Source organism: Stegastes partitus, unplaced genomic scaffold (genome assembly GCF_000690725.1).
Source record: "Stegastes partitus isolate 25-593 unplaced genomic scaffold, Stegastes_partitus-1.0.2 Scaffold32, whole genome shotgun sequence".
NCBI lineage: Eukaryota > Metazoa > Chordata > Actinopteri > Pomacentridae > Stegastes > Stegastes partitus.
Genome location: NW_007577763.1, coordinates 155,953 through 168,691, shown reverse-complemented (window position 1 = coordinate 168,691; position 12,739 = coordinate 155,953). Strand labels below are relative to the sequence as shown.

At 44.0% G+C, this 12,739-nt stretch overlaps 1 protein-coding gene across 1 annotated transcript in view; it reads right to left on the bottom strand.

The window, feature by feature from the left end:
- The window catches only part of igsf11 (immunoglobulin superfamily member 11), a 102,852-nt gene that overhangs the window by 72,295 nt on the left and 17,818 nt on the right, over positions 1 to 12,739 (bottom strand). Inside the window, exon 2 of the mRNA XM_008299922.1 lies at positions 1,481 to 1,510. Within this exon, the coding sequence (XP_008298144.1) occupies positions 1,481 to 1,510 (30 nt within the window). The remainder of the gene's footprint in view (positions 1 to 1,480; positions 1,511 to 12,739) is intronic.

Genomic DNA, 12,739 nt, shown 5'->3' with positions numbered 1-12,739 from the left:
GCACAACCACTCCAACGTTGGGAAAAGGAAAAGCTGCACTTTTAATAATCACTTTTTGTGAGTTCATGCATTTTTAAAAATAAAAAATAATGGGTGCCCATAATTTAAAATTCAGTTGAGTTGGGAGAAGTACATGAAGTATTCTTTAAGGTTGAATTTAGTTGATCACAAGCCTGAAAGAAGGCGATAATGTGACGATCTTTACACACAAACTCTGTGGTGGTGCAACTTAAGAAACAGTTTTGCTGGAATAATGCAGATGAAACAGTCGCTCTGCACAATACTAATAGAGTGGATTTTTAGGACTTTCCAATTTGAACCCAGAGGGTGTAATTTGTGGAGGCCCAGATTAGGATTTGACTGGAGAGTGGTTGGCCCGGTCATGTGTGTGTGTGGGAACAGAGAGGGATAAATGAGGGAACACGAAGGAGAACGCAGAAGCATCCAGATGAAAAGTTAAAGGGAAGCATGAGAAGGTCATGGGGAGGCGATGATGGAAAAGAGGATGGAAAGACAGAGGAATTAGTGAGAAAATTAAAACCGACGAGAAAGAAGGAGCAGTCCGCCTGGGATGGAGTAAAGAGAAAGAGACTGAAGGCCTGGATGGGGGAAAAAAAAGAGAGGCAGCACGAATAAAAAATAAAAAGCCCTGAAAGGCCACAGAAAAATATAGAAAAAAAAGAAATGCAATTGGAAAGAAAGTAGAGTGACAGATAGACAGGAGATAGTGAGCGCTAAAATGTAGCAGAGGAGACAGCAGATGGTGGGGATTATTCTGGACTAAAATACTCTGGGATCTACAGAGGGAAGGCCGCAGACATAAACCGTTACAGACTCCATCTGCCAGAAATAGACCAAAAAGAGCCATAGGTCCACCATCGCCATGATGATCAAACCCTGCCTGGACGGCAAAACCCACAACGGCCTCGATTCGTCACCACGAACACCACAATAAATCTCAGGATAAATGAACTGCTGGTGTGCTCGTATTAAAACCTCTGCGGAGAAACGTCCTGTTGAGTCATTAGTTCCACATGCTACACACACAGCATGGGACCTTTCAAGGAACTTCAAATCAGGATATTTTTATTTTAAAAAACGAGCTAAATGGCCTTCATGTGGAGATGTAACACATGTGCTGGTTTCAGTTTTTTGCAGCAGGTGCCTGTGTGCTGGAGTATTTCAGAATGTGTTTGTGTGTGATTATGACTGATACCATAAGACGCCGCTAATCCACATTTTATGTTCACTGTGATTAGGACAACAGCCTGCTGCACTAACTATGCGCACGGATGTGTGCGTGGCGAAAACAGCCACAAACTGCTCCACAAATCTCCCCAATAATGCCTCCACACACAACGTGAACACACAAAACTGCAGATACAGTCTAATGCCTGCTAATCATCCCCCCAGCGTGCAGAGAGGAAAAAGAGAGCAGAGACAGAGATTTGGAAGTAAGCTGTGTTGTTTTTTTTTTTACCTTTCCCTGTGTGTAGATCAAACTTTGAACCTGCAAAAGAAAAAAAGACAGAGAGAGGGAAACATAATTACTGCTGTGCTGTGAATGAGCATGTGTGTGGCTGAGTAGATCATACAGCGCACTGCCGCACTGATGAAGCAATTTAAACAAAAAAATCAACAACATTACTGAGTCTCTGCAGGCGGACAGAACCTGCACCATGCTCGCTTCCTGTCTGCAGCTCTTCTCAATGCTCCTCTGTAATTGCCTATTGAGCCGTGTCACTCAAGTCTTGTACTTTATGTTCCTGCAACAGCAAGTAAGTCAGGACATTCTAGTCTCAGCATTAGTGAGAGGATGGCAAACATATTGGCGTTTTGTATGTGTGCATAAAAGAGTGTGTGTGTGTTATTGACTAATTATCTGCCCTGACTGGGGACAGTTAATTAAATCCTTCCCTGGCAGTGGGCTTAAAGCAATTATTGTGCATGGATGCATATCTACCAAAGAAAAAGTCCACATGTGTTAAATACACATCATGTGTGCACTTCTTTATTAAACCCTGTGCAAACATTTCTATCCACCAGCGTTTACATTGCAAACTAAATTTTTTGCACCTTGTCTCGTGAGCATTTACATACAAACAGAACCTTTACGTCACCAGCAGCTGCTCTTTAATGGCACGTGCACCCAAATTAACTTTTTTTTTTTTTTTTTTTTAAATCTCTCCCCGGCAAAATAAAAACAGATGGCAGCTGAATGTGACTGCATTGACTTGCATTTGACAGGCTGCCAACATCATCTTTGCTGCCGTCGTCGTTACAGTCGCCTGCGATGAACCCAGTTGATTTACATGTAACTGGAATAACATCATAGAACAGTCTGCAGACGTGTGAGGGTGCATCAGGTATGTTACTACAGTGCAAAATAGGATGCACTGTCTAACAGGTTCAGCAATGCTTACTGGCCGCAGAGCGCTTTGTAGATACGGTAGCATCTTCACTTTGAAACATATTAAAGAATGGAACCACTGGGGAGTTTAAGTGAACACTTTATATCCCTCCCAGGGCCAAACCGAGTCCACCAACAGTTCCTGTAAAACAACATTTTCTCCACGATTCCACAAACCACTGTGCCCTCAATTACTGGTTTCCAATCTGAAGCCGATGCGCTGGAACAAACTGGCTCATATCTGCTGGATGAAAGACCTGTCGTCTAGTTGGTCGGTACATGTGCAAACAGATGCCTGCTACATCTGCTGTCTGATAACACGATCTGCTCAGTGGGATGGTCCAGCGCCGGATTGATCGGTGGCATTTTGCTGAGCTGCAGCGAGTGTGAAAGATTCTTTACCTCCTCTGGAAGTGCTTTGAATGTTATAATCAGTGATAACAGCCTTTCAGTCACATGACATGCAGTCTTCTAAGAAAAGAAGTACACATGCAGCGGGTCTCGGTCTCTCTGAAAACTGTACTTTCTGTAGAAGCAGTAAATGAACTACTTTTTGACTCTTTCCAACTTCAAACTCTCTTTTCTTTTCATGCAGCACACTGCTTCATTGTCCTCCACTGTAGCTCCATTCACAGCTTCCACAGAATAAAGCAGTCACGGGCAGTTACAATCTGTGCTCTGCTGAAAACCTTTGATTCTGTCGTCTAAACAGAGGCTGACCACCCAGAAGGGGTCCAGGAGTCCTGGAAACAACAGGAGCTTCTGTGGCATACAAACAAGCTTCACTATCTGCTGCCCGCACAGACGTGAGCACACTGTGCCTTTCATGTGCAGGTTTATGCATTCCCAGAAACCAAAGACATTCATATCCCAGGACCAAATCCCATTTACCCTCTACATGGATCCCAAGTCTGAATATATCTCCTTATGGCACCTATTTGGCACAAGCAACGCCTCAGTATTGCTCTTTTGTGTTATCAATGCAAACAACATTTTTTAGAGCTGAGTGCTTATAATCTTGTAACCGTGCGGCGCCTGCTCAATACAGAAGCCTATTACATTTCACTCCCTTCAAGTATGACAAGATCAAATAAACAAGGCACGAGGAAAAACAAGCACACAATAATAATCTTCCATATTTTCTGCATGAGCTGGTGGAGAGGGCAGAGGTGCGAGGCGGATGTTTCGTCTGGCTGATCGCGTTCAGGAGCTGACGTTGGCAGGACCATCAGCAGCAAGTCTTCCCATTACCTGCCACATGCTGCCGAAGTGCTCGGCACAATCATTTCATCAGTTGTTAGGCAGCGGTGCCTGACCACTTCCATTCAGGAGGAGCAAAGGCTCATGGGAAAGGCGGAGAGGGTGCAGAAATAACAGAAAAGGCACTCAATTTTTACAGTTAATACATCTCACATCAAGAAAACGCCACTGAGTAGACAGCCTGGATGTGACAGCACTGCAGGACTGAGCCGATGATGATACGAGACACCTTCCTTAGTGAGAATACAAGATGATCAACGACTGTCGATGCAAGAAGAGGCTTCTACTAAATGAGAAGTGATGTTTTATATAGAGACCGGCAGCCAAGAACAAAGGAAGTGAAACAAAAATGCGATGATGTACATATTGTATTTCCCCTATCTGAATGCCATTAAGTTCTTTCTGTCCACCTTCCTAAAACGGTGAGATTAGTCACCGCGCCAGTCTACGCCAAGCAGGTTGAATTTAATGTCAACCTCTGAGGCATTTTGTGGAGAATTTCCACCCATTATCCGAGCTCAACAATTGACTGTGGCTGCCAAGCACCTTCAAGGGAATGTCAGTTTCCATGGAGACCATGCCACCCCCCCATCCGTAGCCGAGACCACCCCTCACCGAGAGCAGAAAACCCTCTGACGGCCACATATCACAAACCGCTCTGCAGTTCTGTCTCGTGCACCGTGTTGGTCTCTTAACTGTTCGTCTTCATATCAGCGAGTGCAAACATCTGCCTCTGTGTTTAACCACGCTACCGAATGCTCATTTGCAGTTCTTTAGCAGTTTCTCGCAGGCCTGGAAGGCTTTAATGGGAATAAATGGAAGAGTGAAGAGGTTTAAAGAAAGTTGACAAGTAAGAAATTGGGTCACGAGGATGAAAGAACTGATAGGAGATGGATCCTGATTCAAGACAAAACAAAACACTGACAACAGCTGACCTGGCTCCTTAAAGACCCCAGCAGTGAAAATGTCCACCTGGTCGTCATGAGTGAAATAAGGAGGCAACAACACAGCTGGGCATCTCCACTTTACGTTTAGGTCGTTTGGGTCTCAAAAGCATGATTCAGACAAACAAGGATGTGAACACATGAATCCTGTCATGTTGTGGACTTTCTCTGTCATTATCCTTCTTCAGAATCAATGTCCAGTTTGAACATCCATCCATCCATTATCTATACACCGCTTAATCCTCATTGGGGTCATGGGGGGCTGGAGTCTATCCCAGCTGACTTAGGGTGAAGGCAGGTTCACCTGGACAGGTCACCAGTCTATCACAGGGCTACACTTAGAGACAGACAACCAAGCACACTCACATTCACACCTACGGACAATTTAGAATCACCAATTAACCTCAACATGTTTTTGGACTGTGTGGGAGGAAGCCGGAGAACCCGGAGAAAACCCACGGTGCACGGGGAGAACATGGAGACTCCAAGCACCCCACCGGGACGCAAACCGGCGACCTTCTAGCTGTGAGGCAACACTGCTAACCAACTGCACCACCTTGCAGCCCCAGTTTGAACATGTGTGGCTGAATTACGCAGATACGACAACTTGCCACTGTTTAGCGTCGAGTAGTTCTACTGTGTTTGAGCAGAGCTGTGGGTGAGCTGGTGTGCTTGAGCTGCAGCAAGTGACGAAGGAGGCAAAGACTTCATAGATTCTAACAGAGTTGCATCTCAGCCACTTCAGAGTAGGAACAGTCTGTTTTCATACAACAATCCTCTCACCATGTTTTGCTGACCATCCTGTTTGTGTGTCGCCTCTTGACCGGGTCGGTATTGAAAATAAGAACTAGTTCTAAATTAACTTAAAAATAAAGGTTAAATAAAAATGCAACTTTGATACTCAGAGCTGTTCAGGGTTAAATCAGTGACCAGAGAGGGACTTTCAGTCGGCTTTCATCCAGATTTTTAAATGGTCTGCACTTTTATAGCACTTTTATCCAAAGTGCTTTACAACATGTTTCTCATTCACCTGTTCACATTCATTCATACACCAATAGGTTCAGTGTCTTGTCCTTAGGCAACACACTTTGACTGTGGAGGCGATCGAACCGCCAACCTTGCGATTGGCGGACAACCGCTCGACCACCTGAGCCACAGTCGCCCATTTTTACATAAACAACACATTATTAGTGGACTTCAGTGCCATTCAGCTCTCTGTGATGCTTGAGCAACTCTTTATTTATCTCTCATCGTATCTCTCAGAAGTGCAGCTGGCAGTTGTTTTCATCAAAAAATATACAAAAGTCCTACACCATGGCATAGTTTAGACAAAGTCAGACATTATCTCATAAAGTCTGGATCATTGTGCAGCTACAGAGACAGATATTTATCTCAGGAGTTGGTTGAGACCCAAAACGGAGCAAAAAGCAAGCAATTATTGGATTAAAATGTGTCACATGGTGAGAAACACAACTCCAAATGAAAGGTTGTGTTGCTCTTCACATGCTGCTTCATGCACAGAGGAAACTGTTCTCCAGCCAGTGTGTAGATGGTGATCATAAGTCATTGTTGTGTTCAGAGCTTATTCCTGTTCCCATCCAAACAAATCACTCCTGGAATCCAGGAACCTGCACATGCTCTGAGCTTGTTTGTTAAATAATGAAGCATGAGAACAGAAAAAGGGCAGAAATTCAGAACAATAATAAGCAATGTCTTCATAAAGTATGCCATAATGTGTCAGGACTGAAAGCACATGATTTTATTTCTAATCTTTCCCCTTATTTGTGTCTTAATCCCAGCTGCTGCTTGTTCTCTGCAGCATAATGATGTGAGTTCGCCCAGCTCTTTATTCCTCTTCTTCGAGCAAACCAACACCAAAAAAACAAATCTCTCTGGGGCAGCTTTAGAGTCTCCTGCATTCCAGAGAACACACTGTTTGAGCAGCGAGAATGAGGATTTAGAGGAGAGGGGGAAGAACATTTCTTTAAATTCCTTTAAGTTCCATTGTGGATAGAAGTGTGTCGTTCCCTAAACTTGTACAGATCAGCTCCTGGAAACCTAACGCCTCACATCCAAACGCCTCTTTAGTTGTGGCCGGTAAACAGAGTTCACCTCTACCTTGGTGAAGACAACAAGCAGAGGAAGAGAACTGCTCAGCGGACGATGAAGAAATGTGGCTTAAAGCAAAACATGTGTCTCCCAGAGGCGAAGCTGCTGCTAGCGTGTTGAGCCAGCAGCCGATCAGCAGGTAGCAGGGACGACGCTCCCACAGGAGGCGGAGCGCTTCTCAAACCATACAAACTGCATCTTTAAAAACACATCCCTGGCACACGTTCACACATGATTTCATGACCCACGGTGTTCACACCTGATTCTCTCCCCTCCTGGGTCTTAATCAAGTTGTTTGTTTCAGGAAGACTTCATTAGTTTGTTTCTTTGATTGTGTAGGTGCGAATGCCTCTGAGTGAACATGTGTACGCTCATTTAGCGTCGGCACACAAACACACACCTACACGCCGTCCTTGAGAGCGCCTCAAATAAATTTAAGCACAAGTAGCAGAAACCCCTCATGGCTTCATCACATTGATCATTCCTCATCGTGAGCTCTCTTTGTTTCTGGGAATACAGGTCATTAGGATGCAGGCTGCAGAGGAGAGGGCGTTAAAAGATGTTTTCCTTTATGGAGAGTGATTTGTTTGTTTTACGTTCCGACTCGCAGGCCTCCCGGGCCCTAACCTACATTACAGCACAAAGACGATTAATCATTGATGATCAGACCTTTTAATATTGCTCATATAAAATTTATCTGCACGTGAATAAAACAAATGAAGAGTTCTGTTGTAAAACACTGGATATCCATTTTGGGGGGGAACTTATTACCTGAAGACTTCTTAATATGGGATCTGTCCAGGTCTGTCCAGGATTTACTTTCAGGAGCGAAATTTGTTTTAATTTGATGAGATCAAGTCTTTGTTGTCACCTTTAAATTACGCTCATTTAAAAAGCAAACTGTACAATCTTTATCTCAATGCTGCAGAAGCTAGTAAGTCCAAGTTTGATCTTGTGCTTCACTCTGGCAATATTTATCAGACACAGGCATCAAAGACACGTTTAAAATATGAGCAATGGTATGTTCAGATGTCTCATTTAAAAAATAATGAGCCACCTCAGAACTCAAAGCCTTTACAAATCTCACATCTAAGGCCAACGCAGAATAATCATTTAATCCAAACGTTCATTATAACTGAGCAGAGAAGCGTCTCCAGAGGTCAATTAACCCAATACGTGAACTGAGAACTCTTGGCGCAGACGTCCAATAAGCCGAGATAACAAAGACGCATAAAGCCAACATGCACACACAAGCGCGGCAAAGCAAAGACACACACGTGCACGCTGACGGGCCGAGACCATAAAGAAACACTCACATACATTGTCTGCTTCTGTCGAACGCACTCGCACATACGGTACATATTACCAAGCAGACTGCTGTCCTTTAGTCACAAGTCATGTTTTAATTGGAGGAAGTGTGAAGGAAATAAAAGCCGTTAAAGTGGCCCAGTCTGGCACGCAGACGTCAGAGCGCGAGACGGTGGCAGCCAACTTCGTGGATTCACATATGATTTGATCAGAAGGTCGTTTTACAGTCTGGAAGTTGAGGTAGCCAGATTATTTTTACATTCTCTCAATCAGGCATCCCCCCAAATCAGCCTGAACACCAAAATAAGGTGTTATCCTGACTGTAAGGTAGGTAGAAAATCTTTGATTTAAGCTGAAATAAAGCAGGTAAAAATCTACAAACGAGACTTCAATGTTCTCTCAGAAGGCTTCTGATGTCCGAACTGTGTTCAAATCCTATTAAGTCCTGAAATAAAAATAACTTGTTTATGAAGCAGAGAGACTATCTAGGACTCACTTTGAAATGTGTTTGTAGTCGCGCTATTGGTCAGGCATCCTCTGTCAACATCCTGGATGAAACGTAATCACGTTATCTAGATGATCAAACCACAAGCCTCGAGGCTGACTCTGTGTGTTACTCCTTGCTATTCCTGGAGGGCTTTAGCTCTTAAAAGCCCACTTCAGACACTCAGTCCACCTCCACCTGAGTTCAGACCACAGACAGTAGCTTGTGGCCTTCATAAAACATGAGGGCACAGTGGAGCCGTTTTCTGGGTAAATGCATCCGTCTCGTTTGTGCTCACATACTAACATAATAGGTGTGTGTGAGCCGCACGCAATTGCTCACAGATGCAGTTCGGAGCATCTCAGTGTTGCTTGCACAAGCACTTTAGGACAGAACACATACACATGCATGAAGAAACGTGCATATAAATCCTCCGTATATACCTGTATGTACCTGCCACAGCACACAGCTTCACAGGTCTGCATGAATGGAGAAGTCTCGCTGTGAGGACTTTCGGCCACTCTGGTCTTTAAATTGGTCCCAGTGAGATGTGAGAGCTCAGACCACAGGGCTGACCTCTAACTCGACGCCTATGCATCAAAGAATTAGTCTGTCAGTCCAATCAATAACCCAACAGCATCTAGAAACCCGGCTCCGACGTAGGCGGACTGAGTATTAGTGGGCTGATGATGATGATGGCAAAGGCCATCTGCTGGGTGGTTCTAGTCTGAGCCTCGGCTTGATCTCAGGAAGTCCTCCTGCAGCTCTCCTCCTGTTAGACCATCCTGGGAAATGATTAAGGAATGCAGAATCAGCTCCATGGGCTTTAATGAGTCTGCTTCATTGGCTCTTTTTAGAGACAATTAAGATTTTGTCTTAGTTAAAAAAAATATTTTCATTTTCTATTGGAAACCCCTAAAGATGTACAGCTGTAGCTCACTTCACCTCAGTTGGTCTTGATTCCTTCACAGACATCTACACGAGCTAAAAGCAGGTTTATCCTCTGGACACCAAGCAGTTTGTTGCTCCTGTCACATTTTCTTTCTCACTGTGGGCTCATTGTTCTCTGAATATAACCTCTATGGAAACAGCAGAGTCATGGTTAGATGTAAAGCAGTATTTTACTATTTACTTTATTATGTCTATCCATACTGGTCTCTTATTGGCCTGCAGGTCGACCCAGTTCACCAGAATCACCAGTCTTACAGAATCTTGGTAATACAAAGACTTTATTTTAAATGAAACAAGTGATTTTGATGAACTATCACGTGTCCTGCTGTGTGTTTGAACCAACATCACAGGTGGCCAAAATCACATGGATCTCTCCGTTTACAGTTTCTGGCTCAGAAAACGCTGTAATTTGAGTGATTTTCTTTAAAGACAACATGCCTCATAAGCCCGCTGGTGGGTTTTGGGATAACAGACGTGATGCACCACGTCTCTGATGTTTCCTCTGCCTCTCCTGATGTAAAGGTGAGTAAAGCCGGGCTGACACTGAGGAGCGTCCTGCTGCAGAGCCCTTCTGTCCAGCCAGGCTTTATGACAGACAGGACTGATGCTGGGCTCCTCGCCGTCGCCACGGCCACCTGAGCACAGCGACGAGACTCCAAACCCGACCGCTGTGCAGACGGACAGATATGATGGACGTCATGTTTGGCCTGTCCGCCTGCCAGGAACGATGAGCTCAGTCACCTGCCAATCAGCTGAGGGGGCAGCCAAGGCCGGTGCGGAACCGAGCCAGAACTACCGGCCTGGCGACTTTATGAAACAGAGGGCAGCAGAGAGGAGGTAGTTGTTCAACTCTTTTTGTCCATACATGGTGATGCTGTCGAGTTAAGGACAGCCGACGATTGACCTGCAGCCGGAAAACTCACTGACTTTATACAGAGAAGGAACAAACAGTCGAGCTCCTCTTCTCTGCTTGTTTTGAAATTCACAAATAAAAATGCATCATGCATATCTACAGCAGTCATTTAATAATAAAAACACCCTGAAACACAACTTTAATGAAAAACTACAGATGACCTTTTAACTATGAGCTCAAGAATATTTTCACGGTTGCTTTTTCATTGCAAAGTATTTATATTAACATCAGTATTTCAAGTTTTAAAGTATCAATAAAAAAAACCTTTAACCGATTAGAAAAACCCAATAACTCATATAAGCTGATGGATGTCGAGCTGTTTGCCTCTCTAAGGTATTTCTCTCAGCTCTTCTATGTTGATTTAATAATCAGAATGCTATTCTGCACATCACACCATCTTGCCTTACTTAAAAGTCAGGATTCTATCACAAGGAGCCCTCCATCAGTCATTAAATGTTTCTGAATGAAGTCCTCCCATCTCGTTCCCACAGACTGAGTCCTCGCCGGCTGCTGAGATGCCAGTACAGATGGACTGCACGGAGACGAGGCCAACAGCAGAGTCTGTGGAGCTAAACTCCTGGTGCACTGTGCCAGCGAAGAAGTGCACCACGTTGGGCCTGGCCAATGTGGCGCTGGAGGCCTGGCAGGGAGAACAGGGGCGCCCTTGTTTGGCACGGGAGGCATAACGCATTCACATGATAATGAGCGAGTGAATCCATGTTTCTCGTACAGTACACACGTCTCCTCACAGAGAGACGGTAAAACACACACACACACAGATCTACTGTACACTGGCACAAACACACACACACACAGCCACACAAACATGCACACTCCATCACAAACCCCTCAGTGTCTGCTGCAGAGCGGCCTGATTGCTGGTCTCATCACCAAGGAGACCAGCATTAAGCGGGCGCCTGGCAGAGACAGACTGGCATTTAGCATTTAGGACCCCACAAAGCTTTCAGGCAGCATATACAAGCCTTTCAATGAAGAAAGAGAGAGAGAGAGAGATTGGTCACAGGGATACATGCAGAGAAATAGAGAGAAAAGGGAGAAAGAAACACTGTTTGACATTCACGTTAAAGAGCAGGATGATTTAGAGGAGTGATGAAAGTGATGGAGGACAGTGTTAGCAACAGATAGCAGAGGACAAACACTCCTCATGACAGAAAACAGGCATGAACACACGACTGCAGCTGAGATTTTCCTCTTCAGCTTCATGCTGTACAGCGACTGAAGGTGCCGAGCGTGATGTCTAACGAACATAAAACACCATCTGAGCATTAAGAGGCGCATGTGTGATTCAGCTAACGTCACCAACGAGGGAAGCTATTAATATTCATGCCCACCTGAGTCTCCACCAGGCTAAGGAGAGAAACACAGTGCAAATTAACTACAAAAATAATGATCTGTTTTATTATTTCCACTCACAAGTCACTGGGGTGGGAGGGAAGGAAGAAGATGAAAAGCAGGAAATCAAGTGTTTGGGTTGTTGAAGGCAACACAAAAGACCAGGGATGGCACAGAGCAAACAGGTGTAGAGTACAGCAGAGAGAGCAGAAACTGATTCAGGCTCACATTAAACAGATAACCGGGATGGTCTGAGGTCACAACAGCAGCCGCTCAGCCGCTCAGTTCAACTTTCAGATCGACTTCAGTCTCAGTGTTTCCTGTTTCAGAGCTCAGCTCTCCAAACTCTGAAACATGATGTCTGGGAATTAACACAACAGTTTGCATCAGAGTTTTTGAGTTGTGACGACAAAATGAAATTATGTTTAACCAACAAACTGCTTTTCCTCGACAACTGAAGGTGTTTTAATGACCAGTCTGCTCATGTAGGGGAAGGAAGCTGAAATCCTGACTCAAAGTGAAGAAAAATGAGATGATCCAGACAGTTTTTTTTTAAGTTTCCTCAACTTTAGTTTTAAATCAACTGATATGGAAATTTAAGTTAAGCATAATATTAAGTTGATGCTGTTAAGAACATTATTATAACAACTCATTGAATCTAAATAATGTCTGCACTTTAAACTATTTTGTAAAAAAAAAAAAAAAAAAGTTTAACTTGCAAAGCAGCTAATGTGTCCCAAAGAGAACAGCTTAGCTAATTAAACACAAAAATATGTGATTTATTTATTGTAAAAAAAAAAAAAAGTATTGTTTTTACGGTGAGATGATGCTAATTGGAGGTTTGGTTGGATTTAGACACAAAACAACGTGATTATGTTGAAAGACATCATAGGTTGCATCAGTTTGTGACCAGCTGGAGTGAGACCAGGGTGAAGCTGTGCTGCCATCTCAGACGAAGCCATCTACGTGACATATTCACGTAGCTAACCAGGAAACTCTGTCTCCAA